The sequence below is a fragment of the Coloeus monedula genome (assembly GCF_965178545.1).
Source record: "Coloeus monedula genome assembly, chromosome: 3".
Classification (NCBI taxonomy): Eukaryota; Metazoa; Chordata; class Aves; order Passeriformes; family Corvidae; genus Coloeus; species Coloeus monedula.
Genome location: NC_138783.1, coordinates 23,372,432 through 23,393,748, shown reverse-complemented (window position 1 = coordinate 23,393,748; position 21,317 = coordinate 23,372,432). Strand labels below are relative to the sequence as shown.

Sequence of the window (21,317 nt, the reverse complement as noted above, 5' to 3'; positions counted from 1 at the left end):
AAATTTTCCTCCTTGCTCCCAGGAATGCCATGCAGCAAATAGATATCTCCCAAACACTTATGCAACTGAACCTGCCTGTACGAAGACTTAGGAGCAAGCAGACAAGGACAGCCAGACCCCACAGCTTCCCTGCACAGTAAAGAGTATTTACAGACCCCACTGAGCAGCAGGATCCAGCTCACTGGAGCTGACAAGGCATGGTGATCTCAGCATATGTTTCACAGGCCTTAGTGCCTTTTCTCCACGATGGAGAAGTGCGAGTGGGAAGGGAGGGAAAATTCTGTGCCATTATCCACTATTAGAACCCCATTTGAGCAGCTTCACCTCTCGCTTCCAGTCAGGCTGCTGCAGCCCCAGGTACTGTGAGAGGCAGGAGGAAGGTGCTCTGGGAGCTTCAGTCTCCCTCATTCTGTATAGGTGGTTCTCTGCCCAACCCCTGAAATACACCATCTATCTTGTTTCTGAATTATGGATTCTGAGCAAAAGCCTGCTAAGTTACTGTACGTTGGGGGCCCAAGTTCAGGTAGTGTGAGTCCTTTCCATGCAAAAGGCTGGGTTAAACAGCTGCTACAAAATATACATCACATCCAGCCAAAAGACCCTTTTGTCCTCAACTCCCACTCTTTTGAATAAAAACAAAAGCAGGGAAGAGCACTATTGCCCCAAAAGCACCTTTTGACCCCTGCCAGGGTAAACAATGTGTCAGCACAGAAGGGACAGGAGACGTTTCAGAAATATAATATACCTAGAGGGAAAGGACGAAAGTGGCAATCTACTGTGCAGAAATTTAAACTATCCCAATTTTGAAAATTCATTGCTGCTTCTTGTTACTAATATAGCAATTATTAATCATAATTACGTTCTTATTATGTTAATTCACCTCCTGTTTAACCTCTGTGGTGCAAGTACCAGCCTTCATCAAGGTAGTTTATAAACAAACTGTCTAATCACTCAAGTATCAATGCAGCTCAGGTATTCAGCCCAGATGCTGCCAGAAAAGCAATGGCAACAGATGCCATATCCACTGGCACTGCTAAAATATAGCTGATTATGTACTAAAACAAACAAATAAATAAATCACATACTTTTGTTTCTTCCTGATTCTTTCAGCCTCCAGGATAGACAGAAACGGAGCCTATATCTAATCCTCTGGTTTACTGGCTTTACAATTAGTGTGTGACTGTAGGTTATGTTTGTGGTATACCTTCAATTCCAAGCCAGAAGATAGAACTGCTGAGACTCTGGGGAGGTTTTCAGGGTTCTCAGTTCTTCTAGTTTTTCATTTCCTCTGGGATGTGACATGGGTCTGCTTGACCAGCCAGGCCCAGACTCATCCCACCCCTCTCCTCTGAGCCTCATCAGGCCAAAGGATCCCTCACAAAGACGAGCCCCACTCGAAGTTTCAATCCCTATGCATGACTGTTGTCTCCCCCAGGAGAAGCTGAGAGAGCTGGTGCAGCCTGAAGCAGAAAAGGCTTGGGGGGAAGCCCATTAATGTGACTCACTCCCAGGGACTCCTTCTCCACTCAATCCCATATGGATCCTCTTCCTCCCTTCTTCCCCCCATCCTGCAGCGCATTCCCGCTCTCACCGTGATCCTTAGTCTGTAGGCACCCCTGCCTTGGTCACCTTCCTGACCAGCTCCCTCTCTCCTTGAACATGAATAAGGTGGTTTTCTTCTCCACCACCTCCAAGTATGACAAAGGAGGTCTCCCCAGCAGGTAAGGGAGACACACACCCATTCCCTGCTCCTACCAACAGAGACCACCCCCAGCTCAGCTTACGGTGTCTGTAGGGGAGCTGTGGGCTTGTCCCAGTTATACAAAGAAGCTGCAAAGGGTGAAAACTCTGAGGCTTTTTCCTCAATGAATTCTATGTTGCTTCTGCTGAGCACATGGACGACCACATTTGATTTTTCAAGGGCTCTTTATGTAGCCTAATTCATGTAGATTGTCTCAAAGGTGACAAAAAGCACACAGATCACCCTTCTGCTGCATTTTGAGGCCTGGCTGCACAACATGGTGGAAAGGCAGCATTCAAAAGAAAACATTTCCCTTTTCATACATACAGGAGCCCATTTCCCCCCCAATATTCTCAAAATATAGGAGAGAGGGGGTAAAATTTTCCATGCAAAGTCAGTCCAAGCCAGAATCCAGGGACAGGAAAGTTCCAGGCAATCTCTTTCAATCCTTTCGAGATAGTAAAGTCTCAAAGCAAAAACAGGATAACAATAATGACAATCACAGCTATTCAAGGGGCAACAACTGTAACCAGGGGAACTTTTAACAACATTTACCAAGAGTGAAACTGAGGCAAGAAAAGGTGAAAAGCATAACTGAAAATAACTAGGCATCCTTAAACACAAGCAGCACGACAAGCCTCTGATTATTTTTTAAAACCTAAAAATGCTGTTTGTGTCTCTAGAGACAATGATCCAATCTGGCTGTGGATCAGCCATGCCCTGGGTGCAGAAACACAGTGGTGGCTCCATCAGGGTTAGCATAGCCCGAAGAGCCCTGGCTCCAGCAGCACGGATGGGGCGCAGCCACGGGGAGGGACTGACCCAGCGTGCAGTGGCTCAAAGCCGGAGCAAGGCAGTTCTGCCAAGCAGGCAGTGTGCAGAGCCAGCACGGGTGTGCCTGCACCCCTGAGCTGCTGCTGGTCAGGAGTACTCAAGTGCACAGCACGGAGATGCTCGAGTGACCCTGTGCTGTGCCAGCCAGGTTTGATACAGCCACTCGTGAATCAGAGTGAAGAAACCATGCCAAAGCCCCTGTCCTGCAAAGCCAATTAGGTGCCTCTCACTGTGATCCCTTATATGCAGTATCTGTGAGAGCTTATCCTGAGTCCTAAGCAAATGCATGGAAGCCAGCACTGGTCTGGCACTGCATCCAGGCTGCAAAGCCCTTTTCTGACCCAGGCTCTAGGGGATGCAATGCAAATATTGAGCACAGCCCCAACAGGGCTTATTACCGGTGGAATGAGCCCCACCACGCTAAAAACAAACAGTTTCCAGGGGAAGCTTCCAGATGTATTTGCTCCCGCCTCACTACCTGGTATCTATAGCATCTGTGTGCTTTACGGTCCAGACAACGCTACTCTGCATGACCTCAGTGTAACCAGAGAAGCACTCTACCCTGAAAAGACATGGGGTAACAATTCCCTGCTCTGCAACCTCAGGAAAGCACCAGCTTCATCCTTCTGCCCCAAGGCAGGATTTCCTGCAGTTCTGTCACCCTGCCAGCTGCTGGATGAACTTATTCTTAGAGGCCTTCTTCAACGGTGCAAACTCCATGCCTTCCCCAACCAGCCTCCTTCAAAAGCTATCGACCTCTCCTGCATGTGGGAGACCTCCAAGGAAGATGCAGATCCTATAAAACTCAAAGGTTCATATGGCACTTTGGCACCTGGGGTTAAGGTTGCAACTATTTGAGTTTCTGCAGGAGAGCATGAGCACACAAGCAAAATGAGCTCTGGGAGCTTTGATAAGCTATGTGCTATCTTCACATGGAGAGCAGCCCATAAGATAAAGAACCTCTTCACAGAGTCTCTGAAGTCTTACACATGGTCTATTTGTATATCTGGTCTGATGGTAGCACAGATACATCCACAGAGCACAACACACCCTTGTACATAATGACAAGGGAAAAACACTGCAGTTCTGCTCCTAACCTTTATCCTCATTATATATCTTATTTCATGGTTACAGTGATAACAGTAATACAGCACCAACAAAATGGTTTTGCCTGACAGCATCCTGAAACATCCAGAAACAAGCCCTTGTCATTCATTTCCTTCCTAGAGGTGGAGAAAGCAAGACCCAGGTGTGTGCACTCTGCCCTGTGCAAGTATAGAACAGGGCAGGGATCAGACACAGCCTCACACTCCTCTGCTGTGTTGTGCAGGCAGCACCTCCTCCTGCCACCTGCTCTCCAAGGCTGGTCATGGAAAAAAAGCCTGACAACAGGTATAAAATTCAGCCCCAGAGCAAGAAAGAGCAAAAGTAATCTGAAAGATGAATGGAAAACACAGCATTGGTGAGGTGGTGTGTTTCCCCACTGGAAAAAAACCCAGAATTTTCCTATCCAAGTCCTCCAGTAGAGCAAAAGAAGTCCAAAAAATCACACAAAGCACTGCCCTGCTGCTGCTTTGCTGATGTCAACTACTGCAGAACAAAAAGGATGAGGCTGTTCAGGCATAACCAGCCCACTGCCAGAAGACATCCCTCCAATCTCTCTGCATGCTGCAAAAAACCGCAAGTTGGGACGTGATAAAAAGCAGACCCTGCACCTTTCTACCCCATATCTATCAGTATGCTTGTGCAATGATAACCAAAATAGCTGTGAACTCCTCCAGTGACTCCATCTACTCACCAAACCATCTGCAGGAGGAGGCAAGGACATGTAGTTCTTAACCATATTCTCTGGCGCTTATTTACTCTATGTATTTGCATAACTACTGACAGAATTTGAAATAAAATCCTCTTCATGCACACATTCATATTCCCCTATCCCACAGAGGGGACGGCTTCAGCCCCTATCATTCCCCACACTTCCAAAGGAAAAAAATGTGTGTGGGCAGGGTGGGGGGATAGTCATGAGCAGAAGCCTCGATCTGACTCTGTCAGCAGATGACTTCTATTTGCACTCGTTAGCACTGCCCTAGCGTGAGCTAACACCACCCCCTCGGGTAATTTAAATTTATAAAAAAATAGAAAAGAAGGGGGAAAAAAAAAGCTTGTATTTCTATATTTAGGAGGTTAGGATAATCGGGGTGGAAGAGCCCATCTGTTTGGCGTTCACTCCAGCTGCTATGGATGCGGAAATTTGTCTATTTTCTTTCCTTTTGCCTGTTTTGACTTGTCTTGGCTGACTGTGAGAGAGACACAGAGAGCGTGATGTGTGGCCACAGCCATTTAGGTCTGAAACTGTGCACCATCCCCTTGGAGTCACAGCAGAACCACTTGGCATAACCAGGGTCTTTCCCAAGGGAGTGTAAAACAGTAAATAATAATGATTATTGCTATTATTATATTTTTATTGATACTATTAATATGTCTATGTTTATAACACTGAAGACAGAACAACACAGAAGGACCCAAGACAAGATCAGACACATCTTAGACTTCTGTAAAGGTCAGTTTTAGGATGGTAGCCTCCCATCTGCCTCATCCTTCTTTTGGGAGATCTCCCCAAAGAAAGCTGAGTTTCTGTGGGATGACAACTTGTCACCAGTGGCACTAGCCACTGGATGGAGACACAGCCACACTTCTTCTCAAACCAACCTCTTCTGCCATTTTCATCCCAAGGCTCTATGAAAGTGAGCTAAATTCAGAAGTGGCCTTTGATCTCCCACCTTCCTGAGCTGACCAGGCTCTGGTCCCAAAATAATGAGGATGCAATTACTTCAAGAAGTCTCCTGATGCCATTCCTGTCATAGACACAAGTGCCACAGCCCTTGTGGGGTATAGCATCACTGCCCTTGTAAACCTAATGCAGTGCTACTTCTTTTGCTGCTAAAGGCATCCCTGTGGTGTGTTAGGACACGTGGCAGACTGCTGGGACCATTTGCTGTTTACCTTGTTTGGTAGAGGTGATTGCTTTTTAATTTCAGTGTTTCAATGTTTTAATGTTCATCACTGAGGTAATAAAAGGTGCCAGGGATGAGCAATAAGCCTGGATATATTTCATGTGATTAGTGTTCTGAAAGCCTTAGAAAGAGGAGAGAAGACTGCTGGTGCAATATTCAGAATTCCACTGCCAGTTTTTCCTTACAAGATCCTTCTAGCCCTGGGGCTGGAATCACAGGACAGTACATGGAGGAGGACAGGTGGATGAGGAGCATGGATCAATAAATAGGAACATAGATCAGGGAATGCACAGTCCAGGCACTCCCCAGTCCTCCCCACATCACACACTGCTAAGTCCAGCTCCAGGCCTCCTTTCTTCTGCCTGACAAACATTCCATCACCTTCCCAACCACACGAAGCTGAAACTCCCCCACTGATTTCCGTGCATACAAGACTGGGATCTAGACCATCACCTAAAGAGCAATAAGTGTGTACAGAGGTCCAAAACCCTCCCTTTGGATGCAGCCCTCCTCCCATGGGTGCAAGTTCCTTGCATACAAGCACCGATGGGCATCGATGACCACATTTTGCAGGCTTGTCCTTGTGATATGTCTGGTCTGGAGGTTTGGTGCACAGCATGGCTTGGGTGCATTTCTGATCACTGGCATGAGGAACAACACCTTACTCCTTTGACTCTCTGCTCCAAGGAGGTCATTTTAGGTCTTGTGAGTCAGCAGGGGCAGTCGCTCTTCTTCACCCAAAACTGATTGCCTATTTCTGTAGTTGCATCCCACACATCATCCATCACCCAGAGATGGCTCTTTCTGTTCCCAGCTTCCCAGACCACACTCCCCTGAACTGTCTGTGGTCTTCTGTTAGCTATTTCAATTCAGTAAGCCAATGAGCATTGTGGCCCAGAAGCATTTCTTTTCTTGGGACACAAAGCTCCTGCACCAACCCCTCCTCTGAAAGAAGAGCAAAGGCCTTAAACATGTTACTTTTCATAAGCTTCATGAAATTAGATGGACAGGTACAGGTGAGGTACTCACTGCTGTGCTCAATCCTCTTCTAGACATAAGGGACCCCACACAGGTCAGCCCAAAGGCAGAAATGGGAAGAATATGAGATCTCACAGTTTCACAGTCCCAACAAAACAACTATTTAACTGTGCCTTCAGGCAGGCCAGCGAAGCATCACCTGCAGTACAGAGCTGAAGGGTGTCTCATGCAACTTCAGAAGCTGCTTTGCACAATGTGCACAAAAGTTGCACAGGAAAATGTAGACCTTCAGCAGTTGACATTGTTACAACTGTTCTTTGAGATGCTAAAGCAAGTCATACCTATTCTTTGCAGACCCAGAGAAAGTACTCATTTCTGTGACAGTCACTTTTGTCAAGCATTATTTAATATTTCCAAATTAACTTTTTTTTTTAGAGGGATGATAGGCCAATAAAAGCACATGGAAAATATTCTGAAATCTGAGAAATCTCAAAATATGAAGATATAAATAAAAACTGAAACTAATGGCTGAGGATTTGGTGGGGGAGCAGTTGTTTGTTTGTTTGTTTTTCAACTCTTCATGCTATTTCCGCCAATATTTAAGGGGGGGGGGGGGGGAAGCACAGAGTGACATATATGAGAAACTTCAGATAAACTGCCTTGTATTTAATGAAATCAGAAATACTGCAACTTAATGCAACATTTATATCATCACTCCCCCACACTCCCCATCTGAAAGATGCAGTGCCCTGTAATTGCAGATGAGGAAACAAAATTCTCTTGTCTGTTCACTTTCATGAAAGATAAATTTGCTTTGTTCTCTGTTTTGGTCCCTAATTCAGAAAACCACTTAAACATATGCTGAAGTTCATAATTTGCCACTCTACCACTTATGCATCTACTCAGGAACATGCCTGAAGTCAGGCATATGCACAGCACGCTGCTGACTGTGGACCTTAGAGCATTCTGTTCATTTCTGCAGCTATTCTAATTTAGTGACGTAAATGTACAAGGAAGTAACACATTTTGAGCAATTTTAGCACTCACTGGCAAAAGTGAGTTTTGAACTTGCCTATCCACACAGTCTGAATAATTACTAAAAATTAATAGCTAATTCTTGATACCTTTCAGAAACTGCCTAATTCTGACAATTACTTTGAACTTTAAGGGTAGTGAAATATTATGGCATGAACTTGTGCTCTGTATCACTCCTGAACAACCAAACCTGGAGCTGACATACTGCTCCTCCTCCTAGGAAACAGTTAAAAAAAAAAAACAAAAACAAACCTTCTCATAAGCATGTGGCATGTCAAATATTATTTGTAGGAGCTATTCAGTAAGTAATTTCAAATAAGTAAAATGCAAAGAAACCACAGGATGTTCACAAACAATTTGCAAATGGAAATGGAAGAGGAATTCATTAAATAAATTATTTGCTATAAATTATTCACCTACCTCTAATCTTACTACCACTTAGACTATAAAATTCATGCCATAAAGGATACAGGATTCATGCCATAAATGATACAGGGCACATAACAAGGCATCATTAACTTATGCATTTCCCAGTGCTGCTTTATTTTGACTGTCCAGTTATATGTGCATGATTATATATTATATATATACACACACATTAAGACAGCCTTTTGACTTTAATGGGCTTTGAGTGTAATACGTTTCTGTTTTAAAAGCTAAGCTAAGGAGACCTGGTCTGATTTTAGCCTGTAAGTTGATTTTGAGCTCCAAGGCTGAATAACTCTTCAAATCTGAGAGAATAATCCAAGCTGCTCTCTGAGCAAAGCCAAAAATGAATGGAAGTCTTACACAGTTCACTAATTTAATGAGATTTCCACAACTTGGGCCCATTTCACATAAATTCACAATGAGAGGTGGACATTCCTTTGCATCCATCAAGTGAACACAGTGAACATTTTCCTAGAGGTGAGAGATGCAGGAGATGTGTCAGAGAGCTTAGGGCTGAGGAGGAGCAGGAAGCAGATCACTGGCAGGAGACAACAGTGGCTTTCTGGGACCCACTGGCTCTGCACTGGATCACGGTGTCAGCAGCATCTCCACCTGAATTGCTTTTCCCCTCTTGCAGCTGCAAGAGAAGCTGCCAGATGTGCCCTGGCTATATGGTCAGAGGAACAAATTCCAAAAAGAAACCTAAAATACACTCTGAAATTCACTTTAGCCATGAAAACAGAATCCCAGAAAGGGTTCTCACTCATAAGCAAGGATGAAGGCAGCTTTTTCTTCTTGTTTGTGTCCTGATGTGTTCTAAGTGACAGCTATATTCCACTCCTTGTTTGGTCTGCAGCAGTTGTTTTATTATTTTATATCATAACTGTTTACTTCTAATGAAGAGTATGATGATTGTCACTGAATTTCTCCATTTGTGAAAAACTGATGCAAGTTGTCATTCTTTGGTTATGGAGAAAGAAAATAAAAAAGGATTCTTGCAGCTGTCAGAAGAACCTCTCAATTATCTTCAGAGCAAATTCTATTGCAGCAAGTTGCAATTAAATGCTACGCCTCACCGTCCATACACATTTTTACCTCTTGGAAAGGAAAGAAGAGTTGATTTTGCAGAGTTTCATCATCCTGGACTGACTCATAGCAGACTCAGTCCTTGTCCCAGTGGATGTCAGGTGCATTTTTCAAGCCCAGCACAGAGCAGAGGCCCTACACACAAGGTTATTACACACTGGTATTTCCACTGTACTTATGAGTGCTTGAAAAGACCCCCAGCTTGGGGCCAGAGGAGGCAAGAGCATGAGTTCCACTCACATCAGAGACCTCTTGAAGACTCCAGTCCCAGGTCCTGACCCACAGACCTTAAAGCTAAATAAGATTTAGCACAGCAGTTTCTACATCAAACACAGGGAGAATAGCTGTGGCTCTGCTGACAGGACTGCTTCCACTCTTGCTTATTGTCAACATAAATTCACGTCAGCTAGGCTGTTTAAAAAGAACCTGAGGGAATTGTGTGCTTAATTCCCATAGGTACCTTATAAAATCCCAATTGTAACAGACAATGCTCTATTTTTTTTTCCGTTTCCAGGGTGAAGCCACACCATGGGTAGAAAGTGGATAAGGAGGAAGAGCTGCATTAGACCAGATGGAGACCAAGGTTCCCTTAAGCAAGACAACACTTCAAAATGCCTGAGGACCAGACTCATTCTTCTCTATAGGAGCACCCTGGCTGCCACATCTCCACCATACAGGGTAAAACTCACACAGAAACACAGCTTGAAGGCAGGCCAGTCATGTAGCAGACCATCCTAGGCCTCCTAAACCAGCCCTGATCTGATCCCAATCAGTCCTGGCTGATCTTGCTACAGAACCCAGTGGGGAAAGATTTTCTCCAAAGTGCCTCAAGGCACTTTGGTTTAAGATGGTTTAAGATTGCCACCAGTGTCACAGACTGCACCCAGCATGTGGACAGGCAGCAAACTGGAGGCAAGAAGAACAGATACCTTACACATGCAGTCCACTCACCACTGACCCCAGAGCCACCCCTCTGGGGTTCACAATATTCATCATGAAGGTGGTCAAGACAAGAATGATGGAAGAACTGCATTTGATCTAGTCACTGCAGATTTTCTCTAAAGACTCAGGATTGATAACCATACAAGAGCCACTGCCATGAAAAGTATTCAGGATGAAAATTATTCAGGATGAAAAGTATTCAGCAGGCCACTGATTAAATCAGTGGACAGGTAGCATTGTCCAGTGGAAAAGGTATGGGCTGGTAGTCAGGAGATGAGGGCTCTGACTCCAGCTTGGCCATGGGAATCCTGCATGACCATGGGAAAGGCAATTCCCATCTCTGGGCCTTGATTTTCCCAATCAGCTGCATGGGGATCTAGATAACATGGCTGTTACCTGAGTCAGTGAAGAGAAAGATTATACAAGGATTAGCATTAAAAAAGTGGGTGTGTAGAGCGCAGCATAGATATGAAGGGTTCTGAAAAATACATGGGCCTCTGTCTTCATGCTCCTTATCTCTTTCTATAAAGCGGTTACTAAAAGCAAAAATAGTATGCTCTCCCTACAAAGGCGGCACACAGCAGACACATATATTTAGATCACTGTGAAACAAAAACTGACTTTTGTCCAAGGTTGGAAAATGGTACCCTGTGCTACAGAGAGGGAGAAAGACAAAGACAACTGAAGTCACCCTGCAAGGGTGAAGCAAGGCAAAGGAAAGGATCCAGACCTCTGGGACAGATTCAGCAGTGGTATAAACACTGATGTTAGCCATATTCTAGAAGGTCAGGAATAAATGACAAAGCTCTCACAAGTCTGACCTGGAGGTCCATCAGGTGCTAGATGTATATAGGACAAGCACTCATCTTCCTGCGTGTCAAGCAAGCAATTTCAAACCCCTAAATAAATGGTAGGACACTGCAGCAGAAACAACCCTCAGGAAGGACAGGACAAAACACCTTTTCAGTCATTTTATTTTGCAGCTTTTTCGGCTTGCATAGCTCTCCCCCTGCCCAGCTGAGGATGTCACATGCTGCTTTTCCTCTCCCAGGAGACATCAATCTGTCATTAGGGCCACTCTCTTGACACTAACCCCCAACATGTGTTTTCTACCCCTTCTGCTTGCTCAGAGCACAGAAACGACAGCACAGAAACCCAGTGGCAGCAGGTGGGAATGGAGCCTGCATCCCCTAATCCCAGTGCTCACAGCCAAAAAAAAAAAAAAAAAAAGGAAAAAGAAAAAAATAAAGAGCTCCCCCGATCCCCTGGTTTGTCCCTTACATGCATAGCATCACTGCTGCTGAATTGCAGCCTCAGAGAGAGGAAAGAAAGAGGCCCAAAGGCAGCTAGGAAACCCACCGTCCATTGGCTTCCCTCCACACGAGGCGATCGGACTCCTTCTGCTGCAGTGACTTGGCAAGCACACCTCGCTCTGACTCAGCACCTCGCCGGCACCTCCTGTCAATTATTCCCACAAACTGCTGACGCCGGAAGGGCTATTTGCAATTAGGATGCAACACAAGCCGGTGGCGGTGGGATGCCTCAGCTCCCCCCCCCTTCACCTGCAGCGATCCCCTCGCTGTGAGCCCTCCAGCTCAGGGCTGGAGCTCCCAGCGAGGCTGAAGCTGTGGGGGACAGGGCACCTAGTGCAGGAGGGCTGGAGGATGGGGACCAAGGGGGTGGGGGAAGCCGGACTGCGCTGTACCTATTCTGTGCATAAACAGACAACTGCTGTCAATGTGGCAGCTGAAATGCAGTCTTCGAAAACAAAAAAAAAAAAAAGCAAAAAAAAAGCGAAAAAAGCGAAGCCGCCACTGGGAAAAAGGGCAAGAGCAGAGACAACAGAAGAAACTGCAAAAAAGCTACTGTAGAGCTAACACAGAGCATTCCCCAAAGAACAAGCAAAGTGCAGCCTTGCTGCAACTCCGTGCAGCTGAGAAACACAAGGCTGCTCTCCGTGTCCAAGGCATTTCCAGCACAAGAGAGCGAGGCGCTGATTGCGGATGAGTCCCGTAATAAGGGCCCAGGGCGCACCAGCTGTTTCAGGGGCAAAAGGAAGGGCTGTCCTTGACAAACCAAGGACACGACGATGCTGCAGACAGACTGAGGCCATTCTGTCCCTCTGCCAAGTAGCCAAGGTCCTCCCAACCTCTCCCGAGTCACTAGCTCACACAGCCAGAAAGCCAAGCAGGTTTGCACACGAGCAGCTCCACAACCAATGGAGACGTTCAGACAGCAAACTCCATCAAACAGTGAAGACCAAGCACACATTTAGCTATGGAAGGAGCCCAGAAACCACACAAGCTCAGCAGTGCCCTGCAGAAGCCCTCCATCACCTTCTGCTTCACTAAAGCCACCCATCTTCCACCCATCCCTGTCTCCTTCCCCAAGGGCTGTGGGGAGCTCCAGGCCTCCGTCACTGGTGCAGGCAGTGAGAGGCAGCACAGTAAGTGGTGCACAGGAGCTGGAGGGACCCAGAGCACTCCTTGCAGGAGCTCCCAGGGACCTTTTAATCAAGAAGCGGCGCTGCATTTGCTGAGATATCAGCTCTAAACCAAATGGTTCAGAGTGCAGCTGATGCTGATAGACCGCACGGGAGCACAGGTCAGAGCTGGAGCAAAAGGCTCCAGGAAGCACTTCAGGTTTGATGCAGTGAACCAGCCCCTAAAACATGATGTAACAACCTTTTTATACAGCCACACCAACCAACACAGTGTCCAACATGCCCTGCAGTCTGTGTGCCCACAGCTGCGGAAGTCATCACAGACTCATGCCCTGCCCGGAAATCCAGTGTGGGTAAAGAGGCAGAGACATCAAACTGCAAGATGGGTGATACACAAATCTCATATAGATAGTCGTGGCTGAAGAGGTAGAAAAGTTAACTAAAAAACAAGTCTCACTGAAGCAACCTGTATTTCCCAATGGCCTCCTGATCAGGTAAGGAACATCTACTGCACAGTGTGGAGTGAGAGCGAAGGAACAAAGTCAAAGAAAACAGAAAAAAAATGATGAGTTCAGCAACATGTGCAGGAATTAACTAAGAGTCACAGCAGGTTACAATTCTGCAGCGTCTAAAAGAGCATAAGAAGGACTTGGAACAACCCGTCCCAGCACACTTAGAAGCTAAAACACTGTAATTGACACAAAGATACAAAGTAGCGGGGGCTGCTACATAACCAAATTTACCGTGCCCGTGAGAAAAACAGTAACAGGACTTTGCATTGGGCCTCTCACATGCTAGAAAGAACAATTAAAAACCGAAACAGTCAAAACAACCTAACTCCAGAAGCAGGGGAACTAAGGTTGTTACACTGTACGGTGGCATGTTGAAGCAATCTCAGCATCATCACTGAAAAGGTACTCGGTGCCCTAAACAAAAACCTGCTGAGAAGCAAGAGAGCATATTGTATGGCCAAACAAAAGGAACAAGAATCGACTCAATCTAAACAGTTGCTTCATGAAATGGTAGCTAGGACTGAGAGCAAATTTGAAGGCCAACTGCAAAAGTCAAAACCCAATCATTTCAGTATATTTAAGGGACAAGTCCAGAAGTGCAGAACAGCTGAAGAAAGAAATTTCTCAAGTGGCTGTAACTGCTAGGAAAGACAAGCAAGCTATGTGAGGCGGTTCTTGAAGTTAGCATGCTCTCCATAAGAGAGGGTACAGGCTAACCTGGAAGTGGCAGCAGGGCTTGGTTAAACCAGCCTGATACCCTAAGCCCCTAAAAGCACACAATAGGAGACAAACCAGCTTGGTGTCTGCTCAGGGGAACTTGTGGCCCTGCAATCCACTCAAATTTTGGAAGGAAAAGGACAGGACTAAGTAATTAATTTTCTGTCACTTCAAAGTGCACCTGCTAAACTGTTCTGGGCAGGATGCCAGTTCAGTGCCAGACCTCTCCCCTGCTTGCCTGGTGTGGGAGTCCCCCCCCCTTGCCTTGCCCCCAGTGCGGTTCAGGCCAGTTGAGGTCAGGCTGAGTCCAGAGCTGCTGCTCCACTCTTCAGTGCCCAGACTCAGAGGCATGGGAGCCCCTCTCCCCCGTCCTCACTCTGGCCCTGATTACAAGGGATTACCCCCAGGTTTCATACCAGTTCTGGGGTGGTTTAATCCATTTCTTAATATCTGGAAGAAAGACAGGAAGCTGGCAAAGTGATTTGGGCTGGCTGAGACAAAAGAAGATTGAGAGAGACTTCCAAGGGATCTGACAAAGCTCAGCAAGTGGGCAGCATAATGCAGGATGAAATTCAACATTACCAAACAGACAGTAATAAGAAGTTGAGAGAATAATCTGAACTATTCATATACCATGGGGCTCTAATTCAAATGTAATCACTTGAGAAAAATATCTTGGTATCACTGTGAACAGCTCAATGAAAACATCTGTTCAACATACAACAGTGGTCAAAGAAGCAAGCAAGCTGTCAGGGTGTCCAAAGGAAGAGGCTGAAAAGGATGCTGGAAGTATTCAAATGCTGCCCTGAACACTGAGAGTGCACCCTCAGCTGGAATTGCTGCAGTTACTTCTGCATGGCACAGTTGAAAATGCAGAAGGCAGAGAAAGGTTTCATCATTCACTAGTCAAAAACACTTACCGGTCAAGCACAGTTAAAATTGGGACAATTTAACTTGGAGATGAGTTAAATAGAAAGAAATTGTCAAATGGGAATGAAGAAGTGAAACAGGTACTTCTCTGTGGGGTTTGTTTGATTGTGGGCTTTTTGTGTTCGTTTTTTCAAGAGAAAAAAGAAAGGTAGTTCAGCATAACCAAAGAGCAGGAAACATGACCAGACATAAGGAAAATATTGTAATTTTCCTTCTCTGTTTTTACTTTTTCTGCTTCTTCTAAACACAGCCAATAATTAACTACCAGGAATGATTAGCTCATGTTAATGTAAAGTCAAGAGCTCAGCAGAAATCACAAAGGCCCATGCATTTATAAGGATACTGGGAACATCCACAGATATGTCAGGTAGAACAAAAAAACCCAAAAAATAGAATGCAAAAAGCATAACGTCACTATACCCTCATGTGTCCAGGCGTGAGCCAACTTCTAATTAGTGGGGATTAGGAAGTAATCCCCCCAGTGGGCCTGCAGAGAGGGTGTGCCAACCCACTTGCTCCTGGCAGAGGCCAGTAATGTGCCAGGCAGAGGGAGAGCTGAGCCTGCAGCCCACCCGCAGCCCCTCCACTCGGGGGGCCGAGGTGTTGGTGTCCAGTGCCATTGCACACCCACCCTTCTGGACACCAACTGAGGATGCTGCACCAGGGGCTCAGTTAGCCCAGCTCAACCTGGCCCCTGGCAACAATGGAGGTTTTACACCTGCGGCTTTGCAAGTGGAGGAGGCTTCCCTGAGGAAAGGGGAGGAGATGGATTCTTTATTCGCTCTGTATTGGTAGAAAGAATACTTATGACTTAGTTCATTTTATGGCAAGGAAATGAAGTGTGGACACACCCTAAAATTAAGAGAAAATTGGGCTGTGTAGGCATTGAAGTCCAGAGCAACACATACACCAGCCTACTCCTAGGGCAACCTGTAGCACAGACATGACACCAGACTCCTCTTTTTGCTAAATGTTTGGCACCAATTTCTCACTGAGGAGGTTTTGGCACCTCCCATTGGAGCATCCAGATCTGGCCAAGGCAGCACAGACCAGCGGGCCGACCTGGCCCAGCGCTGCTCAGACAGGCTGCTGCAGAAATGCACCACAGATTGTAAACAGGGTGTCATTGCCTCCACACAAACAACACTCCTGGCTTCAGCATTCAGGTAAAATCAAAGCCCAGAGGTAACTAAGTGGAGTTCAGACACGGGCTTTCTCCTGCTGATGCTTGTGAAACAGAAGCTCCTGTTCTCATAGCTAGATTGGCTCACGAGGGTATGAGAAAATAAATGCACAAGTTTTTGTCCCTAAGTAAGCAATCTGATCAGTCTAATACCAAAATTACACTTGAAATTAGCTTCATGCAGAGATGCAAATGTACAAGTACTGCTACGCTGACAGGAGGAGAGCTGTGGCTCTGCACATGCACAAATAATAAGGGACTGAGCTGGACCTGCTAGTCCTGTTCTGACTTCTACAGCAACTGTTCCAAAGAGGAAATAAATATTAACAAATATTTGCTGTATTTCTTAAATAGAAACTTGTCTCTTCCAGTACAGTGCTCTACAGCACAATGAATAAGGAAAGGACAAGAACAGTGCCACGAATGTGCACATGGTGTTTGCATACACATGTCAAGATGGCAAAAATAATGGGCAGAGACTGTGCACAGGTACCACCAACTTATGCCAGCCAGTTTTTTCACTGTTCTTTTTAAATGCCCTGTAGAAATAAAAAGCAGCAACCACTAAAGGCTTTTACTGAAGCTACTTCCACTAAACCAAAACTTATGAAACATGGGGTGTTTTGTAAAATCATAACTGTGTTTCAAAAGAAAAACAGGGGGAGAAGAAGTCAAAAATACAGAAACATCCAACTTAAGCATCTTTGGGATGAAAAGTTTTGACTTTTCACATCAAAATATCTTTCTTCTTAGGGTACTTCCTTGTAGTATAACTATACAACTCCACAAAGAGACAAAATATCAGTGTCCTAAGATGGAATTTCTCTCAAAAATTTCTTTTGAAAACCATCAAAGCATTTGACTTCTACTTCCATTTAGAATGAAGCCAAATTCCTCAATCCGGATGAAATAGAGCATTTGTTCTCAGACCAGCTCAAGCAGGGAAAAAAAAAGGCAGAAGCCAGGTCACAAGTGACCTCCATAACCAAAGAGATGAAAACTTGTAAGACAAAAAAAAAAAACTTAAAAGTTCACTGTGCACAGTGAAAAATGTCGTGCTTTCTCCCTGGTGCACAAGTCATGCAACACTTGGGAGAATAAAGTAGGGAGGCATATGACCAGAAGCCCTGTAACTGTGACTTCTCTAAAGGAGAGGCTGGGCAAATGTCCTACCTGACAGCAAGAAAATAATTTCATCTCTGCACACATCAGTTTTCCAGGCTATAAATCAAACTGACTGCCCTCACAAAGTAAGTTTGGAGACTCTCAATTAGTTAATGTTCATAAATGACTGTGCAAACACAAGGTAGTAATAACCAGAGAACTGTCCTTGTTACACTACAGTCTGTTAAACAACCAGGAGCTAAATTTTTCTCTGAACATTTACAAAAGGGAAGGCAGCACTAATGGTCCACAAGGAGGAAACTACAAAGAACAGATTTTCAGTGCATGCACTTTTCCTTGAAATAAACTGTGTTAAAAGCACTTTACTTAAAAAGCATGATGATAGTAGCATCCTGCTAAATATAGATGACTCACCACAATTTAGTAGTGAACATCCCTAAAGAGGACCATTACATTATTGCTTAACCTGCTGCATAAATTTAAGCATCCTCCTGTGGTTACAGTTTGTTCCAAGACACTCAAGACTACTACCATCATCTGCTGACCTTCAGTGGGTCATGAGGTCTCTCTGAGTCTTGCTTTCTCCATCTGTACTACTGCTACAAGAATAAAAACTCTACTCCCCCATGAAGGCAGGAAAAACAATTCCTAAGTTTCCTAAGTTAAAGGGTTGTTTATACCATACTTTGTATATCCATATTACTACTGAGCAACTAAATATAGCTGCTCCTGAGGCACTTTGAGATCCCTCGAGAATGGAATCTTATAAAAAGAAAATTGCAGTTTAGGCAATACCGAAGAAGCGGAGATAAAGAATCAGTTTCCAAAATAAGGTAATGATGCCCACTTCAGAGACACAAGAAGTAGTTAATGCATCTGTGCCTACCTCTGGGGACCAAGGTCAGGTCGTCAGCAAAATGATTTATCTACACGTCACAAAACCACCCAGCTTGACACAAATGGCAATCTGTTCCAAAAAACTGCAAAAGCGTGGAAGGGCAAGGGACTGACACAGTACTCCCTTGTGAGGGCTGGGGACCTGCTGCAGGGCTGGGAAGCACCGGTGGGCTCGGACAAGGGTGCTGCAAGGCCAGAAGGGTTTCAGCTGTGAGAACCTCAGGCTGGTGACTTCAAAAAGTCATGTGAGGAGTTGTAGACCTGCTGTTGCATTAATCCACTGCAGCCAGGCACCCTCACCCCCTGATCTTGCAGGATCCATCTGCAGTGGACTGTAACACACTGAAATCACACCTGTTGCAATTCTGTGTCACAGGATCCAAACACCACGCAGCTAAAACACCCGTCAGCTCTGCACTCTAACTGTACCTGATGTGTGATTTCTACCACATTTGACAATTTGCAGGATGCTATTTCTGGGGACATAGGAGGATTGATTAGCAATCACAGGTTTGGTTTCAAAGCTCTAAAGTGAATTCCCTCCTGTCTTTTCCTAAATGTCTCCTGAGAAAATATTATTTCCACAAAAAATTATTATGCTTATAATGCTTTAGAGGGAGAACATAGATGCTGCCCCTGGCCCAGGACCATTACACATGGATATAATAGGCCCAGAAAAAGTGGGCAGCTAGCACCAGTTATAAAGAACCATTGCTATTCTATAAATTGCAAAACAACGTAAGAAAATGGCATTATAATAATTGATATAAATATCACTGTGAAGTCTAATTGTATATTATTGTAGGTATAAAGCGTAAGAATGATGAAATGACCTCCAAGGGCTTTTTTCCCCCCAACAATTTTCTTTTTTTTGGCATTAAGTATTTTGCCGCCTTATACACTCTTAACAATTTCTGATCCTTTTACTTTTAAATCTTACTTTTAATTTAGGTATCTCTTTGCATATGACCCCCTCATTTTCCTTCTATCTTCTAAACCAGTCTAAAATCTCAAGAAAGGAAAAAAAATTTTAAAAATCACTCTTTCTAGCCATACTTGGCAGCCCAGAGCAGAAACACACTTACTAATCTTCTGCAAATGTTGTTTAGAAAAAACTCTCCCAATTTAATTTCAGCTTTCCTGGGTGTATGTCTGTTCTTTATCCCTTACAGTGTTTTCTTTTCACATTCAAGAACCACTGAAAATATGGCCATGCTGTGTACCACAGAAATAACTGTGTACCACAGTTATTTTCATCTACCACCATCTTCTAAAGACTTTTCCTAAGACAAAATGAAAAAAGTCAAGCTTGAGACACAGGTGTTTCATTCAGGTAAGCATGAAATTTTAAAGGAAAGTGCAAGAAAAACCATTACACTATTGCAGATAAATATTTCACGGAAAAGAGTGTTTCCACACCTGGTTGTCTCCAATGTCATTGTCGCCATGTGCCCTCAACCAGAATAAGCAAATATCGAGTCAATCTTTCTGCTTTAAAAGAAAATTAAATACCCCTTTGATTTCAACCTTAAATCTGATTATTGTTGTATGGTTTTGTAGTGATATCACATCAACAGAAGCACTTCACCGCTTATATGCCTCTAACTGGAGCAAGTCCAGTAACTTTCTAGACATTCACACCTTTGCAATGTCTGCAGACAAAAAAACTGTAGCACTGAGAACCTGAAAGTAATTGAACTTGCTTTCCAAACTGGGAAAAGAACAAAAAGCAAATCAGTAGTGTGAAGTATGAAAGCTGAGATTATTTCTCTCAATTTAATACTAGTAAACTTTTTTTTCCATAATTCATCTCTTTGAAGTCAGCAGCTGCAATTTCCAGTTAATGCATGAGACTCAGACTCCCAAACATTTTCTAAGGATAGGAACCCAAGGTGCTTTTGAGGCTGAGGTATTTGTGAAAAGTTCATCTTATCCATCAAAAGACTTGTTTCTAAACAGATCCTGGGTAGAGGAGAAAGCCTGCTGTGCCTTGCAGGGCAGTGACAGCCAGGCACAGATACTCAAGCAGCGGACTCCACCCAGATCCCGACTGTGAGGAGATTTCATCTAGACCTTGCTGAGACATCTCTGGTCTTCTCATGGGAGATCCCATCATTTCTTACTGTTCTCCTGCTGTCTCAGGGACCTCTTGCAGCAGGTTTCCCAGTTTCCCAGCAGTGAAGGTGGCTCAGCTGTCTCAAAGGTGTGGGCTGCTCACTGCTGAGCACAGTTGTGCAAAACTGCTTAGTGGGTATCTGCATTAAAGGGCAGACCTTAAGAAAACTGCCCTCTAGACCTCAGTAAACCACAACCGAGCAGGCCTGCTCTAAAGTTTAGCATTACTTGAAAGAAGACATTGCCACCTGATCAACAGATGAGTCTGAACATCTTGCACTTGGTAGTTTCTTCTGTTGCCCTTAATGCAGCACCTCCTGGCGCGCCCCGGCAGTGCACTAAGTGATGTGAGTAGCACCTGTCATACGCAATTTGCTTCCTCTCCGCACAGACACCACGGTACACACCTATTTCGGAAGGGCTATAGAGGGCGGGAGGTGGTGGAGTCCCCACGTCCCCTGGGGCAGGCACGTATCTTAGAGCTGAAGCGGTGCGCCATGTGCCTGGAAGGAGGAGGCAGAGCAGAGGATGGGGGGGGGGGGGGGGGACACAGGGGGCTCCGGGCAGCCTGTCACCATCTCTGCGGAAAGTTCCCTGCTGCCTCAGGGCCTGAGGGACAGACCAGAGTTTTCCACACAGGTGAGCTCACCAAGGGGCTAGGCCCAGACAACTGAGCCTAACGTGAAGCCCAGTTTAAAGCAAGTTTTACAGAACAGTAAAAAAAAAAATAAATCGACTATGTATATATAAGAACAGTAGGAAGGATGGTGCAGCGGAGGCAGCAGAAGGAGCAGAGCAGAGCAGCGCTCTTTCCCCACGCCTGCCTGCAAAAGCACTCGCCCGCCGCCGCATTCCCGAGCATCACCGGCGGGACCGCAATCAAAACTTCCCCACGAGCGGGGCACCGCCGTGGCACCGGCGGCGGCGACCCCGCGGCCCCGGGGCGATGCCCCGTGCGCGGCTGCCGCGCCCCGCTCCGCCCGAGCAGCACTCACCTCTCAGGGCCAGGAGCGCGGCCAGGGCTGCCGGCACCCACCTCCCGCCGCCGCCGGGGCGCCGCCGCGTCATGCCGGGCCGGGCGAGGGGCGCGGAGCGGGCCGCCGAGCCCTGCCTTTCCCCGCCGCCGCAGGTGCCGCCGCCGGTGGTGCCGCCGCCGCCGCCGTCCCGGGACCGCCCGCTCGCGGCGAGGCTCCGCCGTGCCCCAAGCCCCGGTCGCCCGGGGAGGGCGGCAGGCGCGGCGGCCGGACCGAGAGCGCAGCCTGGCGGCCCCGAGCCGCCCCCGCAACCCGCCGGGCTGCGGCTGTCACCCCCCGCGTGGCACCGTCCCGGCGCGCAG

General features: G+C 45.9%; 1 protein-coding gene across 1 annotated transcript in view; it reads right to left on the bottom strand.

Moving 5' to 3' along the window:
• Positions 1 to 21,049, bottom strand: part of IGSF11 (immunoglobulin superfamily member 11) — a gene marked incomplete at both ends in the record, with an annotated part of 103,445 nt that extends 82,396 nt beyond the window's left edge. The window contains one exon of the mRNA XM_082278194.1: positions 20,977 to 21,049. Within this exon, the coding sequence (XP_082134320.1) occupies positions 20,977 to 21,049 (73 nt within the window). The remainder of the gene's footprint in view (positions 1 to 20,976) is intronic.
• Between the last annotated feature and the right edge of the window lie 268 nt (positions 21,050 to 21,317).